The sequence below is a fragment of the Dryobates pubescens genome, chromosome Z (genome assembly GCF_014839835.1).
Source record: "Dryobates pubescens isolate bDryPub1 chromosome Z, bDryPub1.pri, whole genome shotgun sequence".
Taxonomy (NCBI): domain Eukaryota; kingdom Metazoa; phylum Chordata; class Aves; order Piciformes; family Picidae; genus Dryobates; species Dryobates pubescens.
In genome coordinates, this window is record NC_071657.1 from 85,672,122 (window position 1) to 85,694,660 (window position 22,539).

Genomic DNA, 22,539 nt, shown 5'->3' on the forward strand with positions numbered 1-22,539 from the left:
TCACTCTTATGTTGCAAGGGTTTTTACACATCCTCTCCATCTCAGTCCAGTGACAAGAGTCAAGTGTTCTGCTTAATGTTTTCCTAGGTAAAAAAATTGGTCAGGCAGCCCACATTTCCCCACCCTGTTTTAGGTCTGTGTGTCCTTCTTTAGACCATCTCTCTCCCAACAGGATACTAGAAAATGATACTTGGTTTTTAGTTGGGAAGATTCCTTTCTCTCAAGAGCATTATTTTTATTAGTCAAGTACCACATGGTTCTGACAAAGAAAGCCAGCATGACAAGCAAAAAGATGTTTCCTAATTTAAGTCCTTGAAAATTAACATGGAGAAGAAAGAATGTCAGGAATATCTGCTTGATTGTTCTGAAAATGTTTCTGTTTCAGCCCTTTCACAAGTACTCCTGAGCAATGAACAAGTATCCCCTCTATGTTTTTTAATTCCTCAGGAGTCCTGAGAGCAATATCAAACACAGGTAAACTTCAACCTTTTCTTCTTGTGGCCCCTTGCCCATCCTTGTCACACACTAAAGTGCCCACTTGCAGAGGCATTGGAGAGTGTATGGAGAATCACAGAATCATGGAATGGTCTGCTTTGGAAAGAACCTCCAAATGTCCTTTCAGACAAGGATGTTGCTGTGTTGTTCTTTTCACTCTCCCTTGTCTGCAGTTCCTGGTGTCTGTGCTTCAGAGACAAGTTACAGAAGGCACTGCACCACTCAGAAATGCATTTTGAGGTCACAGCATAGGCTCTGGCTGTTAGGTGGCTGGTGGTGCACACAGGGATATTGTTTTTGAGCTAGACAGCTGTGTGCCTGGCTAGCACATGTTCAGGGCTCAAAATGGGCTGGGCAGAGGATCATCTCCACCTCATCACACACAGCTCTGCAAGAGTGTTCCTAAGAATAAGCTGTACTGCAGCCCAGTAGTCAATAGAAGCAATTCCAGCAAAAGATAATTAAGAACCTCACAGACACCTTTGAAAAGATGGTGTATGGAAAATATGGGTATCAGACCACCACATACTCAGAGCTTCCAACTGGCTGCCAAAAGATGCTGCTCTGTCACCAAGATGCAGCAACTGACAGCCCACCTGTTCTGTTTCTTGCATACAAACAAAACAGGTGACCTCATGCAGGGTGTAGGCAAGCCTACTTTATTTCACATCTGCACCACGTGAGGGACATTAGGTCACAAGGTCAGTAAATGCCGCTCAACGGAGGAGCAGAAATTAAGACACCAAACCACCACTAGATGTAGCTGGAGCATAACTTTAATCTGTTAACTCTGCAGCTGCAAGCTACTTACAAAACATATGCTCAGGTGAAGGAAGAGGATGAAATTCTGGAGAAGATTAACTGATGCATAAATGTCTTAAACCTTAAGATACAAAAATACGTCAAAGACTTGAAAAGAAGGCAGCAAATATATCCCCATTATGAAGTTCAGAAGTCCCCCACATTAAAGGAGTCACAAGTCACCCACATTGTCAATGTAACCTTTGTGGACAGACCAAGTCTGGTAAGATCGCTGGGCACTCCTGCAATTAATCTTAAAAATGCCTTTATGTGGAAAATGAACAACTGAGACTGAAAACAAACAACCATTAAGTATTCTTTGGTAATTTACTCACCTTGGAATAACACCAGCAGCACTGATGAGGGAATCAGACAAATGGGCTCATTTTTTTACCATAATCCCAGAAAGCACCTGAGGAGAAAGCACTAGCAATTCTCCATGGCTGACCTGACTTGACTGCACAAGGGAGAAAGCTGCAGGAATGCCCAGGAATAAGGTGCTTGGTGAAGAAGGTGAGCAATACACTCCTTGCTATGCTCAAGCCAACATGGCAAAGTAGCTTCTGCATCTTTAGAAGTGTCCATCATGTAACACCTAATTGTTAGTGAGGGATTGCTACCCAGTACTTAGAAGCTGGGTATTATCAAACGCACCAAGCCCATAATTAAGTCACTAGTTTAATTACCTGTCAATATGAATACTGAAAACATAATACCCAGAGATACCCAAATTAACATGGTTGTCAACTGAAAAGGGCTGAGAGGTAACATGAACTCCTTCCTACACCCTCCAGCAGCACTAAAGATCCCATATGACTGAGAAGTCAGCAGCATGAAGAAAAATCTGAAGGTCTTTTATGGTTAAAGTTCTTTCTCTCCTTCAAGTACCTGAGGCGAGATAAACCAGAGCCTGTTCCTGTCCTCCAGGAACAGAATGTTACTCTGTAATCCCATCAGTCAAACATGTACAAGGACAACTGCCCAGTTCTAGTGTCTGAGCCAGCCCCAAAGGTCTGGGGGTTTGAAGCAAAGCAAACTCAAGCATGGCTTGACAAAATGCCAGCAAACCCCTATCTGCTTGACAGATGTCACCTCTGCAAGTACAATATTGCTACAGTAAAGGCTGGGATGGTTTGGGGTGGAGGTAGCTACCCCAAACAGACCATTCTGGAAGTCAGGAAGGAGCAAGGGAGAGAAATTGTTAGGACATCAGAAAAGACAGCCTGAAAATGTGCACGCAACTAGGTCTCAGCAGAGCAGTAAGCCATTCAAGAATCTACTGAAGTGCAGTCACCAGATCAAACTCCATCAATGTCCACATCATGTGAACGATGGGGGGCACCCAACTCACCTCCATGCAGAGCCTGGAGATCCCCTGCTGCAGTCATTCCTGCACTTCAATGGGAAACTCCTGCATTTCTCACCACGATCCTGGATTTCAATTCTGATACCTAGCCCAACAGGGCAGCAAAATCAAATCTCCTATTTCTTCTATTACTTATCTTTGGAGAGTTGGAATAACATCACTTTTCTTTGCCTCAATTTCTAACTCTGACTAGACCAAAAGTGGCACAGCAACAACCACTGAAACTTAATATGTCACTGTCCAGATTCTTCTGAAAACTGTCCAAAGCTTCTGATACAGAAAAAGAAACCAAGCACACAACAACAACAACAAAATCAAACCAAAACCAACAAAAAAAAACCTTGGGGGAAAAAAACCCAAGCCAACAACCAACACCACTGCCACAAACAAACTAAAACACCAACCAAAACCACAGGGGGAAAAGGGCACTCACACCACCAGGCTTGAGGACCACACCTGAAATCCTCATGGAGGTAAGAGTCAGCAGAGAGTGACACTTTCCAGGAGTGCCTCTGCAGTAACCTACAGACTCTGCAAAAAGCTCAGTCCATACAAATACCTTTTTACCCCCCTTGTCCAGACCTGAAATATGCTTGTTAAAAGATTAGCATCAGGGCTAGGATTTCCAGACCAGAAGTTTTCCTTTGGCACTGGTGACACTAAGTACCTAAGTAGTAACTGCCATGTCAGCAGAACTGGCAGACACTGAAGTAGACTCAAGTGTCTACAGTTTCTTCAAAAGCAAAACAAACAAAAAAAAGCAGCACCTCAAACCATGCCCAAATTAAAAAGGCTAAGCAGAACATATCCCCTATGACAATGTGATCTTACACAGTCGCTGGAGGACTAATCCTAGAAATAGACATCCTGCCATACTTCACTAAGACTTTTTTTCCCCCGTATACTTCCACTTTTCAAAGTCCCTAAAACAACCAAAGCAGTATGTTGCCACCACAGAACAACACAGGCACCATTACAACATCTTTAAAAAACACTGAACAACTCTAAATAAATTTTGAGATCGCCTTCACTACTCCATGGTTTGCAATTCCCCCCTTTTTCAGAGAAAAGCCTCAACAGCCACTCAAGCAGCACTGCGAACTGACTTGGTTTAAGAACCCAACCCAAGGGGGAAGTACAGTTGCAAAATGTCACAAGATCTGTTTGTGAAGCACTATACTTCTGGGACAGATGCACATCTGGGAGACCTCCTCTTTTGCCAGAATTTCCACTGGATGGGAAGGAACGGCATTCCTCACAGGACTTCCATCCACATCACCACAACCAGCTGGAAATTAAGCCTGATGCTCACTGCTTGCATTACTGATGAAGAGATTAAACACAAAGACAAATGGGACCACAAGAGCACATGCAGACTAGCTCAAGGCAGTCTTGCAAGAACTGTGTAAGAGAACAGAGCTACTCTGCAGTGGTAGCTGTGATCTCCAGGAGAGACTGGAGACCAGAATATGTCTCAGCTTTGTCTTCCCAGCTTCAACCAGCTACTCATGTGGTACTTAAGCAGTGAGGTACAGGCACACTCTACTCCACCAGTGACCAGGTCAGTGAAAGGCATTCAACCCAGCAGGGGACAGAGACATAAGCAACAAGGTAGGAGTTTGGTACCTGTCAGAAGACTGGGAAGAACACCCTGGTGTCTTGCATTTTAGCTGAGTGTTAGGTAAGACCATCACCCTGTAATGCACATGCTTTTTAGTGGGACTGGAAGAGCATCACACTTTGTCCTCACCCAGTCCCACATAATATTTGAGGGAGTTTGAATGCAGAAGGCAGCAGGGGATTTGGGGAAAGACTAAGGCTTTCATACAGCAAGCAGGGCAACAGCAGATGCTAGTGCAACATGAACTAAAAGCAATTGATCTTGCTACATGGAAAGCTTCTAGCTTGTGTTAAAGTCCATGATGTACTCTTTTAAGTTTGCAGTAAAAATTTATTTATTCCACTGGCTTTTTAGAGGAGATCACCAACACCTTGGGGCAAAAAGGATCCTGGGGTTTAGGCAGTTTATGAAGAACCCATGAGCTACCACAGCAGCATACTCAGGAACCTTGGCTAGGTTTTGGGTAGATTTAGCTCATTTTGAGTAACAATGAACACTTATGTCTCTTCCCCCCATTTCCTCCCAGAACTTCTGCAGGCCCTCAGTGCAATTTCACCCTGCAATAGCCACGCTGCCAAACAAGTTTGCACAAACTCCAGTTGTGGAAGCTGATACCTGGAACCGGCAGAGATGGAAAAGCATTTTGCTCCTGGCACTGCTGAAAACTGCAATTCAAATACAAATGCACTTTTGAGAACTTCTGCAGTTTGGCTTGGTGGGCAATATCCCCGGGGAGTGTGGCCCTAGGCTCTAATGAGTACAGCTTTAAGTTACCATAATCCTCTATGTATAAACAGTGTCGTTAGACTTGTACTTTTAAAAAATAAGATCAACCCAGGCCAGGGCCAGGCTCTGCAGACAATGTAGTAGCTTATCTCTTATAAATATTTATAATATCTTTTACTTACAAGTAGTTCTCACTCCAGGTAATGTAACTGACACAAAGTACCTGCACACACGCAGCCCCTAGACTTTCACAGAAAGCCCAGAAGCAACCACTCTATAAGAAAGGAATCCTACCTCACAGCAAAGTAGGGCAGGGGGCTTATGGCCATGATAGCCTAAATGTGGGGGAAGAGTCATTTGGAGTAAATACAGTAAAAAGGGATTTCAAAAACCCTTCATATAAAGGATCAAGAAGGCTAAAGCAAAAAACTGGTTCAAAAAGATGTACAAAACTGTTGGAGACCAACAGAGAACTGTGCCAAAAAATAACTTGCATTTAAATCAGAAATCAATAGCATCACACAATTTTGTTGTTACAAAAGGAAAAGAAAAGTGGAAATCTGTGTAAAGATCAGCATTTATAAAGAGTTATTAGCTCCAGAGACCAGCATAATTCCCATGAAGTCCTGATGGAAGAGGGCCTCCTGCCACAAAGAGTTTCGTTCCAGACGAGTCGTAGCAGTGGGTGTAAACAGCATTTGGGAAGAAATTTATGTCAGAAAAATAATTCCTCCAGGTTTCATCATGATTCTGTTAAAGGAAAAGTTTAAATTGTTATTGTTACCAAACAAACCCCAAACCTTGTTTCACAAAAGCAAAAGGTAGCTTCCAGGGCCTAGAAAGGGATCTTTTCTGTTAATAATGCCTGCAGATTCAGGCAGATCAACACGATGATACTAGTGTTGTCCTGAAGCTTTTTCTAAGGACATTTGGGCCAAACATTGGATAAGGGAAGGTGAAAGGTAGGGAAGACATCAAGTTTCATCAGTCTCTCAAGTTAATCACCACCATACAGAAGATAACGGAGAGAAGTTAGACAAAGCTACTAACTGCTTGACAATAACAACATACAGGAAAATGAACACAAGCTCCTGCCATGGTGTTACCTTGGAAAACCAGTTTCTGAAACTGCACACAACTAAATCTCCCTTAAGAGTACCACGTTAGGGTAGTACATTTGTACAGGAAGACAATGTATTTTGTGTTTGAGATTCTGAAAACTAAAGGTTAGATTACATGAAAAATAGGAAGTATTAAAATCTAGTTAATTAATGAATCAGTGATGTGAACAGTGGTCAGTGTACCTTAGACTCAAGAAAACACTTCCAACACCCTTTCATAAACTTTTTGCAGAAAGCAGTTCTGCAGCATTTCTTGATCTTCATGCTCACAGTTACTGCTTACATGATCATTGTTTTGCTGGGACACATTTCATACAACAGCTCCCTTCACTGTAAAAGGAACTGGTTCTTGAGCCATATGACACTCCTCTGTAAAGGGTCTCCTCCAGCTTCAAGCTACTCACCAGCCAGCCTTTCCCAGTAGTCAACTTCAGAATTTCACTTCCTCCCAATTCCTCATTCTGTTCATAGCAGGCATGTGGGGGCTTTTCATCCAGGAACCTCTGGGCTCTGATGTCATAAAACAATAAGGAACCTTGCCCTGTTCCCACTGTGATGATGTGCTCATAGAAGCTCACTGATCGAATACCTGTCAGAAAAGGGACATACAATGCAGTAAGGAAGATAGAAGCTGCTGCTTGCTGTCTAGTATTTTCTTCAAAAGGAACTCCCTAGTAGTATTCACCACAACACATAAGCTTCCCCACTACTGTGGAGCAATGCAGACAAATCCCTTTGATACTACTGAAACAGTGGCTTCAATTACATGTACTACACATGCTACTTCCCTTCTCTTCTGAGGCCATCAGCTACACTGATGGTGCGTAGAAAGAAGCTTCATTCTCAACAGGTCCCAGCTCTGACAGATAAGCAAAGCTCATAAGACATTTAGGATCAAGGGTGGCTTTGTTCTGTATGACACAAGCATCTAAGCGAACATGCCATAAGTGAGTACGTGGCAGCAGAGGAAAAAGAACATCGCATTGGTTTCTTCCACAAGCTCACAATGTATATCTAGCTACCAGATAGAAAAAGTACTGCCCCAGCTGTATTTTGCAGACAAACAGGCTAGCTGTAAGCATGTGTAACTGTAACAGTCAGTACTCACTTTGCTGCTCAGTCAATTCAGGCTCTTAATTGTCAAGCTACCTCCACCCAAATACTCTCATACAAGACTCTACTCTTTGTAGCTAGGACTTTCAGCATATCACCCAGAAAAGAAAGCAGACCAGGAATCCTCCAACCCAAGCAACACTGAGATCCACCAGCTCCTGGGAAGTTGCAGCAAGTTTCCAGCCCAAAACACTCTAGCCATTTAATTATGTCACTAGATTGAGTATAAAAACCATGTTCTACTTCCACAAAATCTAAAGTTTTAGCTAAGCAAGGATCCCTTGGAAATAGTCTTGTGAGGAGTCTGTATGCAGGAATTTGCAAAGTGTCCTGAGTTCTGCCCCAAGCAACTCTCCTACGTGGAGGAAATCCCACCATATCTCTGTTCTTCCCTCCTGCACAACATCACAGCAGGTTGCAAACCCTAGGGCTTCTTAAGCCCTCTTTGAAGTATCACAGAATTACAGCCTAAAGAAGCATTCACACAGGAGGGGAAAAGAGTGAGCTGTGCCAACCACGTCCACGTGCCAACTGTTGTCACCATACCAAGAGGGACTGAATATCACAGAACTCTTACAACATACTGCAATACACTTAGCGGTACACACGACACCAGACATCCCAGGAGATGTGGATGCAGCCAAGGAGCTTCCCCTTCATCTTTGTATGCAGCCCTAACCAGAAACATGTTCATCCTTCCACCTCTGCACCCTGATGTTACACCCACAGCCACCAGCATCTGTGACATACACTTAAAAGAGGCAAGGCCATGGTGTCGCGCTGCAGATGTGAGGTGAAATCTTGGCTGCAAGCTTAGTAGGTGGGAAACCACTATGCAAGTCTCACATGTATTGAATTAGATTTCCAGATTCATACATGAATCTCCACTGAATTAAGAGAACAAATGCATCCAAGTGACTTGGGAGACCTCTCCTTCTTCTTCATACCTTGTAAGGTCCTTAAACATAAAAGTTTAAGCACTCTGCAGTTAGCAAGGGCAGTCACTCAGACAACAGGAGAAATGTACAAGATGTACCTCTTATTTTTGCTCCACAGGCTCTCTTGATCCCAGCAGAGCACTTAACAGAAACAGGTGATGGATTATGAAAGCACATGGCATATACCTTCAATTGAATTAATAAAAATATGTAAAATGCAAAACAACTGTGGATGTTTCTCTAATTAAAAAAAAAAAGGAAGGAATCTGTGATGTTCTCACTAATATGAAGCTGTATAGAACAGGCTTTGAAGAAGAGCACTTCGAATTGACTCCCAAGAGGCTGAAGCACCAAGATTAATCATCCCTGGCAAACTAAAAGCACAACCTGTGCCTAGAACTGATCACAGCAAGGCTCCAGACATAACCAGCACTGTGACCTCTGGACCTGGACCATGTAAGATCTGACACCACCACCTGTAGACCTGGATGATTAGGACCTGGGGCTCTTCATCTTGGAGAAGAGAAGGCTAGGAGGGGATCTGATCAATGTTCGTACATACATCAAGGGTGGGTGTCAATAAGAAGCGGACAGACTCTTTTCTCTGGTGCCAAGGTGATAGGATGAGGGGCAATGGGGAGAAGCTGGAACACAGGAAGATCTACCTCAACATGAGGAAAAACTTCTTTACTGTAAGAGTTACAGATCTCTGGAACAGTTGCCCAGAGAGGTTGTGAAGTCTCCTTCTCCAGAGACTTCCAAAACTCGCCTGGATGTGTTCCTGTACAACCTGCCCTAGGTGATTCTGCTTTGGCAGGGGGGTGGGACAAGATGATCTCCAGTAGTGCCTTCCAACCCCTACCACTCTGTGAAATGAAGATGCAGTCCTACAAAAAGAGCAGAGTCTCCACACTGCACAGGGGCCTACATGCCCCCGTGCTGCAAGCATTATGTATCTTCTCATGTAGAGCAGAGTTACACTGAGTAAAAACAAGCCTTAATTCCAGCCTTAATAAGAAACAACCTTCTTTTCTGACCTGCTATGGTATACAAGACTAGTGAAGTTCAGGTGGACTTAATACATTCAGCAGGTGCATTTGAAAGGTGAAAGCACATTCAGGTTAACACTTCAAAGCACTTAAACATCAATTTTATTCCACAAATCAGTGAAGAGCCTGCTTTCTTGAGTCACTGTTCCAAGTCCCAATGTGATGAGGCCAAAACTGAAACACTGGATATCTTGTGAATTACCATTAAGTGCCTTCAGCACCATGCCAAAATAAAAAACAAGAAGCCACCTACTATGCAGAACAGAAAACAACATTGAACAAAGGCTTTCTCCAGACATGAACTGGAGATGTCCCAGAGATACTACCTACACAGTGTGATCATCCCCCTGTTGCAGGGATGATCGTGTACCCAAGGCAGAAGCTTTTAACCACCACTAGGCAGGGTTATTATTATTTTTTTTTAATCTGAAGGCAAGAATTTCTTTAAAATATCCTTGATATCCTGCTTCTTCCAGCCCCTTGCCTCATCTGCCTTGCTCTGGGTGCATCTTTCTGCCTGGCAGATTTTTTCATGTCTCCATTAATATGTCATTTACATGAGGAATCATCAGAAATTAGTCTTTGCTCTCTTTGTTAGATTTCAGGTGATTGCTCTCACAGCACAGAATCAACCAGGCTGGAGGAGACCTCCAAGATCATGCAGTCCAACCTATCACCCAGCCCTATCCAATCAACCAGACCATGGCATCATCCAGTCTTTTCTTGAAGATCTCCAGGGACAGCAACTCCACCACCTCCCCGGGCAGCCCATTCCAATGGGCAATCACTCTCTCTGTGTAGAACTTCCTCCTAACATCCAGCCAGAACTGCCCCGGCACAGCTTGAGACTGTGTCCTCTTGTTCTTGTGCTGGTTGCCCAACCCCCCACCTGTCTACAACCCTCCTTCAGGTAGTTGTAGACAGCAATAAGGTCTCCCCTGAGGCTCCTCTTCTCCAGGCTAAGCAACCCCAGCTCCCTCAGCTTCTCCTCATAGGGCTTGTGCTCCAAACCCCTCACCAGCTTTATTGCCCTTCCCTGGACATGTTCCAGCAACTCAACATCTCTCTTGAACTGAGGGGCCCAGAACTGGACATAGGACTCAAGGTGTGGCCTGACCAGTGCTAAGCACAGAGGAAGAATAACCTCCCTTCTCCTGCTGTCCACAGTACTCCTGATACAGGCCAGGATGCCATTGGCCTTCCTGGCCACCTGGGCACACTGCTGGCTCATGTTCAGCCTACTATCAACCAGCACCCCCAAGTCCCTTTCTGCCCGGCTGCTCTCTAGCCACTCTGTCCCCAGCCTATAGCACTGCTTGGGGTTGTTGTGGCCAAAGTAAAGAACCCTGCACTTAGCCTTATTAAATCTCATCCCATAGGCCTCTGCCCACCCATCCAGCCTGTCAAGGTTGCTCTGCAGGGCCCTCCTACCCTCCAACATATCGACACCCGCTCCTAACTTGGTGTCATCTGCAAATTTACTGATGATGGACTCAATCCCCTCATCCAGATCATCAATGAAGGTATTGAAAAGGATCAGGCCTAGCACTGATCCCTGAGGGACACCACTAGTAACTGGCTGCCAACTGGATGGGTGATCCAGTGTCTTGATATTTCTTCCCTATGATACTGAAAGGTGACAGCATCAGGATATCAGAGCCCTCACTGACAACAGGTCAGGGCAAAAGCTGTTGCTGGTAAGATGTCATGGGTTGAGTTGAACCTCCTGTGGTGTTTAGGTGTTGGATCTTCTCCAGGCATGGTGGCAGGATGGGTAGGAGTTGGGTAGCATGCTTCTTTTGGTTCTGGTTTATGCTGGTTTTTTCCTTTCTTGCACTTAACTGCAATTTTTTCTGCAAGCAGGCTAAGCTAAGGTAATTATGCATTCTGATTGTAATATCTTATAATATATTAAGCTCTTACCTCTTTATCTCAATCCTGAGTCTTTTGTGCTACTTTTCCCTCACTTCTGCTTTGAGGAAGCAGGCAGGTTATGCAGGGGTGTGTTAACCCATTACAGACATTCAGGTGTCAACCCAAGCTAGGTAAACACCTTTTCTCACGTATATAAAGTGGACTCTGACATTTAACTGGACAGCACCATGCAAACTCCAGTAACCACCTGAGTACAACTTCCCTAACCCTTACCCACAGTCATTCTCGTTTGGTAAGTCAACCAGTGAAGAGATGGATGCTTAGAGTGCCAAGCTAAGTAAGGACTGCAATTTATTAGCCTGGGCTTAACATACTTCAAACATGCATCACAGCACAGTGCTTCTCATGATTCACAATAAAGGGTATGGCAAGAAGCCTGTAGGTCCATGCACACTGCAAGCCCTCAGACTTGGCCCTGACAAAAGGTTCAAATGAACATATTGCACCAACACCAGAAAAACAATGCAGCACTTAAATCTGCAAAAGTTTTTGTTTGGGCTTTGTTTTGAAGGGCAAGCCTTTGTGTATTTAAAGTGAATAAATATACAATAAGTCTCTCTCACAGCTTTAAAATTACAAAGCAAGCATACATTCACAGCACAGATACCCAGTACGGTAGCACACAGCAGACAACATGCTTTTTTCCTTCACTCTCCGAGAAGAATGCAGGAATAGACAGTATTAATAGCTGTACAAAGACTGGATTTACTTTCAGTTGAAGTAAAACAGAGTAAGATACAGCCAAACACACACTTTTAGAAGTTCAGTACTTGGATGGTGTATAATTTAGCTGATCATGAAAGCATTAATGTTTTCTATCATTAGATTCCAGAGTTGCTTTTACATTTGGTTTGTGGGCTGTACACAGAATACTGTCATAAAAGCAAACCTTCATATACTATTAATGATTTTGTCTATCACAGTGAAATAACCTTCCTGTTTATTAGAAGCTCTCTTACTGCAGTCTTAACAGCTACTTCTGCAAGCACACCAAATGCAGTACCCTTTGACAAGTTTCTTACCACTGCCTCGTTCTTTGGAACAGACGGATTTAACACTGTGAGAAGGCTGCCTGGGATCCAGAAAGGAGACATGTGCCTGTGATCCCACTGCATACACTGACCACTCCTGACCATAAGCCAAACACACGTTCTCCCTGCAGTATGGCAACTTTGTGGAAAGCAACTGGAAACAGAGGAAATAAAAATCAACTAATTAGAAAATATCAGGATATTAATATAACAATTCTGTAAGGTCTGTTCAAGGAAATTGCAGTGAAAAAAAAAAACCCACACAAACAAAGTGGAGCTAATAAAAGTTCACCACAAAAGCAGAACTTTAAAAGAAAAGCAACAACCTAACCCAGCAAAAAAACCCCACCAAAACAACTTAAGGAGATGGGCTGTCTTATCTGAACCAAACTGAGACTTACAAAGGCTGAAGTCAAATATTATACAAAGAACAACAGGTATTTTGGCAAATTATTTTAAATCTAAGCTACTGTTATTTCTTCAGCAACTGTAAACAGATCAAAGATATCAGCTATACAGCTTACCTCATACAGTAGCATAGATGCACCTGGATTTGATCTGCTTTATACTTAAAGAAGTGAAACTTTCTTCACAAACTTTGCTAATCAAGTACCCACCTCACCCTGTACAATGGTTCACTTCAGCTCACCCAGAAATGGCAGAATGAGTAACTCTCACCCTCTAAAATAAGGTAAGTGGAAGGTTTCTCTCCCCAGCTTCTAATTTTTAGGGCATGTCACTTTCCATAAAGCTTGTCAGTGTTATACAAACACTACTGCTCTTTATTCCAGTAATTTAAAAAGAGAGGAAGAATAGTGAACAACTTGAACTGCTAGGCATGTTTGACATTTTACAGCAACAAACAGAAAAGGACCTTTGATAGTGTGTGCTCCGCTTTCCAGAGATGAAAATACCCATCCAGGGACACAGCTCCCAGCTCCTATTAAAAATAACAAAACAGTTAGTTTCTGTATTATAGATGTCCTTACAAACTCTAAGAGAAAGGCTGCATACTCTGTACTGAACTCATCCATAATCCTGTACATACTTATCAAGACAGATTTTCACTGTATACTGACCTTGATAGAATGTGATACAGCACAAAGATGCCAGGTAGGAAGAAAAATACCACAACAGCAAACCACCAAAATAGCTTATTAGACAGTCAAATAATGGTTAGACAGTACAAGCTAGGGTTTAAAATTCTCTTCAGCAGTTCCCACACCAATTCTGATCCTGGTGCAAACATTTTCTTCCAGCCATTACTCTACTGGAAAAGCCCTATTAAGTCTTTGCAACAGAGAAGTAATTAACAGCTACAGTGAATTATAAAGCCCACAGGAGCACAGTGCTTCTGAGAGCACACCCAACTTTGCTTCAGACCTCTGTACTTCAAGAGCAGACAAAACAAAACAACCAACAGGTAGGATGAATTGTTACTTCTACTAGTAATAAGGAGAGATCAGCATGGGGGAGGTTAACATTTACTGTTTGTGAAAAGCCGACAGAAAACCCACCATTTAAGCACCGGTGCCTGCCCTGAGTCAGCTAACTCATTTGCTGAGCAACTCAGTCATAAAAACAGGAACTGCCTGAATGTTCGCTGGCCTTCCTGAAAAGGGAGTGAAAGGAGCAAGAGCACTCAAGGAGGGATTCAAGCTTCAAGAGGTATTTTGGTGCTTTGTCTGCTTCTAGTAAACATTCTCAAGAAAATACAGTTTCACCCCCCTACAGGACTGCATTCCCTTTAGACAGAAGCAGACATTAGCAGATGAAGACTACCAACTCATGAAAAGGATGCAAAAGGATCAGGGGAAAAAAAAAAAAGAAAAAAAAAAAGAGCTTGCTTCCCTGGCATTTTGTAGATTTCCCCCCTTACTACAGATGAACTGTCTCAGGAATTCTCACCTGTCTTCCTTATCTTACTGACCTTGTTCTTATTGTTGAAAGCCAGTGCTCGGACTTTGCAGTTGTCAGGATTGGTGTTCTCCTTGGGGATATCCTTCAAAGCCCTGTGTGTTATGTGGGCATAGACAGGAACTTGAGAGAGATTATGCCTGGCATCACTTTTGGACAACACATCCTCTGTGATTTCCCAAAGGCCCATTGAACCATCGCGGGAACCTGAATAAACAGTCCATAAATAAATCGTCCATTTCACACATACCTAACTCACCTTTACAAAAAGAAAGGGAATAAACAATAGGGTCTGAAAGCAGGAAAAGATGTTATTAATCTAACTTAACATGCTCCTGATGCCTGTATATAAATTACTTTTACCAAAATTTCATTTTACTGAGCTGTGAAGTTGGTAACATTGTGAACTCATTGTCAACTGGCTTGTATACATAGTTTGCTAGCATACACATCACCTCATCTGTTTGCAAACTGATGATGCATCAGAAAGCACAATCCTGTACAACAATGTCCACTACAGAGTCACACACAGAATAAACTCCGAGGTGTCTGAACAGCCTCTGTGTGCAGTCTGGCTTACCAACACTGACAGGCACAGTCTGTTAAGCCAAACCATAAAAAAAAAATCAAAGAAAACTCAGTTGAGTTTATGCCAATTTGGGTTCATTTGATTTCTACCAGTGTGCTTATGGATATGCACACATGTTCGTGGACTGAACAGAAACAGCCATTTTAAACAATTTAAACCAACTTGGATGAAATCCATTTAAAACATTCTGCTGTGCAACCTGTTTAAATTGGGCACTGTAGGAATTAAGGCTGAATAAAAACAAACTCATTTTAGTTTTCTGCTGAATGTTAAGACTTTAAATCCAAAACGTGATTCAGTAACAGTAACAATGCTGGATGTGGGAAGTTGAGTGCCTTTGGTCCATAGACAGAGTTAATTCAAAGCCCTACAGTCATCCCTTCTGGTGTTCAGGCAACTCATTTCCACCTAAGTCAGCTCTGATGGGTTGGACATCTGCCTTGTTTTCTTCCCTCATAATGTGAAAAACGTTCTTCCTCTCACAGAGAATGTGCCAGGAGATGCCAGAAAAGACTAAGTATCTACATCAACCTGATAAATGTAAAAGCTTTGGTATATCATGGGGAACAAGCTGCAAAGACAGTTAAGCAAAACATCTTGCTGCAATACAAGCAGCAGAGCAAAGATTGCCTTGCTCCCTTCACAGAAGGAGTCAGCCATTTGCCACTAGCACCTACTACAGCCAAATACAGAAGCTTCCTAGTTACACCTGCACAGCAGCAAGCAGCACAGGACACAGCATCCTGCCCCTCAATTTACATGCTGACAGTTTTTAATGGCGCCTAATCTTGTCTTTTATGGAGGCTGAATATTTAGCAGTATAATTTCTAAACACTTGACATACTTTAGGAGGAAGCTGTCCCTTTTAACAGCCCTAACAGGGCAAAAAGTCAAAGCATGTTGTTCAACTGGTCAGCCCTGAGGGCAAGGAGAAGAATTTGTTACCTTAGCTTTATGCTATCCTGAGAATTATTCATCCTGCCTGAAGCGTTTGCCATGGAAATTGTTTTGGCCAGCCAGCAAGACTGAGGGGATTCTCCCTCAGCTATGGCTTTAACTTTATGCTTATAGAGCACTGAAATACACTACTGCAGGATTTAGAAGCCATCCTCTTGAAGTTCACACAAGCCACAAAAATAATCAAGCTTCTGAGAGTTCTTCATACTCTCTCAAGAGTTCTGAAGACAGTAAGGAAGTACACTACCTAATCTCTAATTTCAGCTATATGATGACTGTGATCTGCGGTGAAACCAAATGTGTTGGTTGGTTGTTTGGTTGGGTTTTTTTGCTTCTGTGGCACTTAACTTGCTCCAAGAAAGTAGAAACTAAATGAAAGGTTTTGTGAAATTCAGATGAAAGCATGTGCTCAGTGTCTGGAGTTCAAATATTTCTGTTCTAGACCTTCAGATACAGATGTAATACAAAATTGTCAGATTAAAACATCAGTAGTTAGTTGCCTGTTTTCTCCTGATTAGGGTCATCAGGAAAGTTCTGAAGAACTCAGTTTAGTAATCAGACTTGCTAATTGCTCTCAAGAAGTCTTCTCTGGCATTTGGAGCAGACACCACATCCTGCTTGAGCATCACACAACAGGGAATATGTCAGTCTGTTCACACCTCCAATCCTCACTATGCAGAAACACTTGAGAGCAACACAATTCAATCTCATATCTGTGCCTCTATCAGGATGGGTCTTTAGTATCTTTATCAATGATCTGGATGAGGGGATTGAGTCCATCATCAGTAAGTTTGCAGAGCTGGGGGCAGGTGTTGATCTGTCAGAGGGTAGGAGGGCTCTGCAGAGAGACCCTGACAGGCTGGAGAGATGGGCAGAGTCCAACAGCATGAGATTGAACACATCCAAGTGCTGGGTTACATAGAATAAACCAGGTTGGAAGAGACCTTCAAGATCACCGCGTCCAACCCATCAACCAATCCAACACCACCCAAACAACTAACCCACGGCACCAAGCACCCCATCAAGTCTCCTCCTGAAAACCTCCAGTGATGGCGACTCCACCACCTCCCTAGGCAGCCCATTCCAAGGGGCAATCACTCTTTCTGTATAGAACTTTTTCCTAACATCCAGCCTGAACCTCCCCTGGCGTAGCCTGAGACTGTGTCCTCTGCATATTGGCCACAACAACCCCATGCAGAGCTACAGGCTGGGGTCAGAGTGGTTGGAGAGTGACCAGCAGAGAGGGACCTGGGGGTGCTGGTTGACAGTAGGCTGAATATGAGGCAGCAGTGTGCCCAGGTGGCCAAGAAGGCCAATGGCATCCTGGCCTGCATCAGGAACAGCGTGGCCAGCAGGAGCAGGGAGGTCATTCTGCCCCTGTACACTGCACTGGTTAGGCCACACTTGGAGTACTGTGTCCTTCCCTTGGACTTCTGTAATCATTTCTGTTCTCTTCAAGTTAACGGCGTGTTTTCACAGACAGTGTCTGCTTCTAGAATTGATAAGGCTCAAGGTTTATAGTTAGTACCAAGGACTGTTTCACAGACCAACGTCACTGCTAAATCTTGTGTACCACACCAGGGGGGCAGAAAGTAAAAGGTCACTCCTGCAGAGAGGAACGAACAGGAGACCCTAAACTTACAAACAAGGGATTCCATTCCAGACACATCATGTTCACTGTAAAGCTACAGGATGGTGAGGATCAAGCTCTTTTCCTCAAAGGCAAGCATGCAAGGAGGACTCTGCCTTCAATCCCAATCCAGGTGTTCCTGTACCCGGTCCCCAAATCTGGTTTGTAATTTGTTTCCCATTTGCTGCAGAGTCAGTTTAGGCTGGGTGCCTCCTATTACTGCCATGTACATTACACCTCTGGTGTTGAGAGTGTCCAACCCAGTAGGTGGACACCAGAAATAGTGTATTTCACATCCATAGTATCCTGCACCCTGTAAGTCATTCTCTTCCTCTTTCTTCCCTCTGTGCTCCCATGGGAGATGCTATCAGGTAACGCTGGGGTAGTATCTCAAGGCCTCTTAGGCCTGGCTAGGTCTAATGCCAGGAGAAGAAAGGCAGGGCAAAGGCAGCCTCAGACCTGGCCAGCTGAGAGTAGCCTAGCAGTGGGGGGAGAAAAAAAGAGCCCTGTGGGTTTTGGGTATACCCTCAGGTGGGGAGAAGGGAAGTGTTGGGAGACTTTGGGATTCTTTTGTCACTATGCTTGTAGCTTCTGTAAAACACTTACTGCTTTCCATTTAAACTTTCCATCACTTTTGCCATCTATTTGTGTCAGTGTCATTCTTTTGCCCCTTTCTTGGGGAAAGAGAGGATCTACCTGGCCTCAAACCAGGACACATGCATATACATAAACACACAACTGTGCTGACAGCTTGACAAAATAAACTTGAGTTTTCATGAATCTTTCATAGTATTTCATGAAACTGCTACTGCTCTACTGTATTACAAAGGTATTAACTGATAAGTCAACACCCCTCTTAAAGTTTTACTTCCTGTGTGGAATCCGTTCCTGTAGCTCCCTGTGTTTAGAAACCCTCTCATGGCAACACCTACTGGAAATACAGTATTTCCTCTAATACTACAAAAATCAAATATATACTAATGCCCTACAAATAAAACACTGTACCAAGACAGGTTTAAAGAACCATTCTCCTCCTCTTTCTTCCCTCTTTGCTCCTGTGGGAGATGCTCCCTATCAGGTAACACTAGGGGAGTATCTCAAGGCCTCTTAGGCCTGCCTAAGTGTGATGCCAGGAGGAGGGGGGGCAGTCTCAGACCTGGCCAGCCTGAGACCAGTCTAGCAGTGATGACATTTGTGCTGCTATTAAGCAGGCATAGTGAATTAAGCCCTTGTGGTATGATGACCAATGGTCCCAGTACAAGTATGGTTGAGGCCTGGCAGATTGACTACATCACTCTACTTGGTTCTTGATCTGGTAAGCAATACGTGCTTACTATGGTAGAGGCAAACACTGGATGGGTGGAAACTTATCCAGTTCCACATGCAACTGCATGTAACACCATTCTTGGTCTGGAGAGACAAATCCTTTGGAGACATGAAACTCCAGAGAGAATTGAGTCAGACAACAGAACTCATTTCAAAAACAACCTTGTAAAAAACTGGGCCAAAGAGCACAGCACTGAGTGGATATTCCACATCCCCTACGATGCACCAGCTAAGACTGAAAGCTACAACGGTTTGCTTAAGACCACTCTCAAAGCTATGGGGGGGTGGATCTTTGAAAAACTGGGAGAAACATCTAGCACAAGCCACCTGGCTGGTAAATAGTAGAGGTTCAGTGAATTGAGCTGCACCTGCATGCTCAGATTTTCTACAAAAGACAGAAGGTGTTAGAGTTCCTGTTAGAAAAAAGAATCTGTTAGGTAAAACTGTTTGGGTATTTGTCTCCCTCAGGAGAGGCCAAACCTGTCCTAGGGGTGGTTTCTGCTGATGGTCCTGGTCACACTTACTAGGTAATGCAAGAGAATGGTGAAATTCAGTGTATTCCACAAAGAAATCTAACTTTAGCTGAGAGAGGTTAAATTCAGAGTGTTGTACAGATACAACATCACACCCAAAAGAAGAATTCATGCGGAATCTATGGTGCAAGAACCCTAAGAGCCCTGAGTCACCTGAGAGTCCTTTTCTTTAGGCTCTGCCTTTAATTAGAGATTTTGAGCAGAAAAGTAGAAAAATATAAATAAATCACTATTGGGTGTAAGAAGGAAAACAAAATACTATTCTAAACAAATTCATTGGGTAAATATCTATAATAAGATGAGCTGAAACAAAATACCTTCTTTGCCTCCATTTTCAACAGTAAGGCAGGAGGACTTCAGGATAAATGGACTCCTGAACTGGTAGATGGGGTCAAGGAGTAAGTATAATCCCCCTGAAATCCATGAGGAAGTAGATAAGGACTTGCTTAGCCACTTGGATACTCACAAGTCCATGGGACCAGAGAGGAGCCATCCTAGGGTGCTGAGACAACTGCCTGAATCTCCCCACCTCCAGCTTCATTCCATTCCCCCTAGTCCTATCACTTCCTGACATCCTGAGAAAGTTGTGAATATCTTGTTGTTTGCTAACTGTAATATTGTAAATGCTGTGTATTTTGTACATATTCATTGCATTCCATTGTAGAGTGTAGTTTTTGCTTGTAAATACAGCTTCATTTGCTTCTAACTGTGTTGGTCTGGCAAAGTTAATACATAGAATAAACCAGATTGGAAGAGACCTTCAAGATCATCGCGTCCAACCCATCAACCAATCCAACACCGCCCAAGCAACTAACCCACGGCACCAAGCACCCCGTCAAGTCTTCTCCTAAAAACCTCCAGTGATGGCGACTCCACCACCTCCCCAGGCAGCCCATTCCAATGGGCAATCACTCTTTCTGTATAGAACTTTTTTCTAACATCCAGCCTGAATCTCCCCTGATGTTGGGGAGCAAACTTCAACCCACCACACAAGTGTTTTCGAATGCTCTGATAAAGGTAATTCCCTGAGACTTATCAAGTGCTCTACATCAATATAAAATCCTGGAGAGGCCAAGAGAAAGAAAAACAAGAGAAAACAAACATTTACTTCACCTGAAACAGCCATAGTATCACTGATCCATGCAATTGAAAATATCCAGTCCTTATGTCCATCCTAAAGGGCAAAAAAAACAAACATATTTTTCTGGCCATTATACTCAAGCATTCTCAAATAGACAAGTAAAAACATAGAGGTAATATTCCAGTGTCCATCTGGAGCAGAATAAGAACCTAACAGCAATTTTAACTTTATTCATTTTGAAGTGTATAATTAATAAGAGAGCAGTTAGATGATAGAAAAATAATCAGTTCTAAGGACTTAATTTTCCATTTTGAAAGCAGCACCCTTTACTTCTGTGAAGTAGCTACATACTTCTATTTCCTCAAATGCACCTCCCTACTACAAGAAGTAACCAAAATACTGTATTTACAGCATATTACCTACAGATTAACGTTTCAAGACTTTTACTTTCAGAATGTTTTAACAGGTGTGAAACCTATGGGAAAAAAGAAAATAGGAAAGACTATAATATTCTAGTTCTATGTGAAAATGCGCAAAGTCACAGCAACATGCAAACACACAGCGAGTCATACAAATCTTCAGAGCTGAGCCTTTCTGCAGCTGCTTACCTGCTACTGCAGAAACTCTGACCTGACCTCTGCTGTTGTAGTTAACATCTCTGTGAAGTCCCAAATAAAAAGAGGATATGATAGAAGTGTTTGCAGGACCACACTACACTCATTTCAGCCTTTTTTCTCTCTAGGACTGGCTGTTTTCAAAAGACCTCACGATGTTTCAGAAATATAAGGAGTAGCAGAGTGTATCAAACTGCCTTAAGGCACTGGGTTAGAACTAATCCTCAAAGCTAGGTTCCACCTCTGGGATAACACACATATAAGCTGCCCTGAAGAGGGGGGAAAATCTGAACCATGACACAGGGAGATCAATCAAAACCTAATAGCTGTTGGCTATTAGGCAAAGTATTGCCTTTATTAATGATGCCGTATGCAAAGGGGTAGCCCTCCCAGTTCACATAACCAAAGATGCTCTCTATGAAGTTACAGTAATACATCTTAATTCCATTTGGGGGAAATAAATAGATAAAGCCCTTTCACTTCTTGGTCTATGCTGTTACTTTCTGATCTTCCAACAGCATTGCAGTCTTGCAGTCTCTTGTTAATGTCCTGGCCAACTTCTCAGTGCATGAATCTTTATCATTTTAGCCCCTTTGCTGTCTGGAGCTGTGCCTCTGCTCTAGCCAGCCCAAGGCCACACCATTATTTATGTCTAGAGGCTAATCACTCAACTACTGGCAGAGCTTCTAAGAAAAATAATTAGTAAGTCTCCCTGCTTCAACAACTTGTATTATCTTTCCAATTTCTCAAAAGAGCTTCTTCACAAAAGCTAGTTTCAGATGTCACTGCAACCATTGGACTTTCACATTTAGGATTTTGATACATTTTCAGTGCCTAAAAGTAACCTGAAGTAGGCCTGAATGAGGGTGAGGAAGAAGAAACCAGACTCAGAAAGCCAAGAACTATCTCACATTTATGTATTCACTCATATTGAAAGGATTTTGGTTAAAAGAAACACATTTCTGATTAAGGTGTCTAAGCTCTCAGAAATTCACTCCTGTTAACCTTTCTCTGACATTAGGCACTTCAAAATAGTAATTCTTGTCCCAGAATAAACTTTCCCCCATTACTGGCACTTACATCTCCCACACAAACAGGGTCCAGTGTAGGCAGACGATAAATTGCAAGACTGTTTGGGTTGTCTCCACCTGTGGCCAGAAGGGTCCTTGAGGCATTGAGCTCAATGGCATGAATACCACATCCCTGTTGGTTCACCATGCCAGGTTCACGATCTTTCAGAATAGGAATCTTGGTGATTTGACCAGTCTGGATATCTACTACAAACAACTGGGGGAAAAAACAAACAAACAGGTGATGCAAGCCATCATCTAGCAGATTGGAACAAAAAGATGATCAATTATGCCCCCTATTTCAAATTTACATTCAAGCTGGAATCTGTAAATGCTGAAAGTATGGCTGAAGAATGCATACATTTCCTCTTAAAACAAATAAACAAGCAAACTTAATTAGAGTGGATGTTATTTCAATCACCCCATTTGGGTTTTGTAGCAATAGAGGAGAGAGAAACACCTCATGGGACCTTTCCCATTTCACAAAACTTTTGAATCTAAACTTCTTTCTCCTGTTCAGTATCATGACAGAACAACTTTGTTTTCCAGTTTCCCCATATCACAGTGAGAAAAAGACCCACCTCAAAACAGCCAAAAAAACCTCAAGGGGCTTAGCACATGTCTCT

The 22,539-nt window shown here is 42.9% G+C and overlaps 1 protein-coding gene across 1 annotated transcript in view; it reads right to left on the reverse strand.

Annotated features, from left to right (window-relative positions):
- Positions 1 to 4,491: 4,491 nt before the first annotated feature.
- DCAF12 (DDB1 and CUL4 associated factor 12) overlaps positions 4,492 to 22,539 on the reverse strand; it is a 28,725-nt gene continuing 10,677 nt past the window's right edge. The window contains exons 3-9 of the mRNA XM_054178694.1: positions 21,924 to 22,130; positions 20,262 to 20,322; positions 14,127 to 14,320; positions 13,071 to 13,136; positions 12,188 to 12,350; positions 6,535 to 6,719; positions 4,492 to 5,759 (exon numbers count right to left, since the gene is read on the reverse strand). Of these exons, the coding sequence (XP_054034669.1) occupies positions 5,601 to 5,759; positions 6,535 to 6,719; positions 12,188 to 12,350; positions 13,071 to 13,136; positions 14,127 to 14,320; positions 20,262 to 20,322; positions 21,924 to 22,130 (1,035 nt within the window). The 3' untranslated portion in view covers positions 4,492 to 5,600. The remainder of the gene's footprint in view (positions 5,760 to 6,534; positions 6,720 to 12,187; positions 12,351 to 13,070; positions 13,137 to 14,126; positions 14,321 to 20,261; positions 20,323 to 21,923; positions 22,131 to 22,539) is intronic.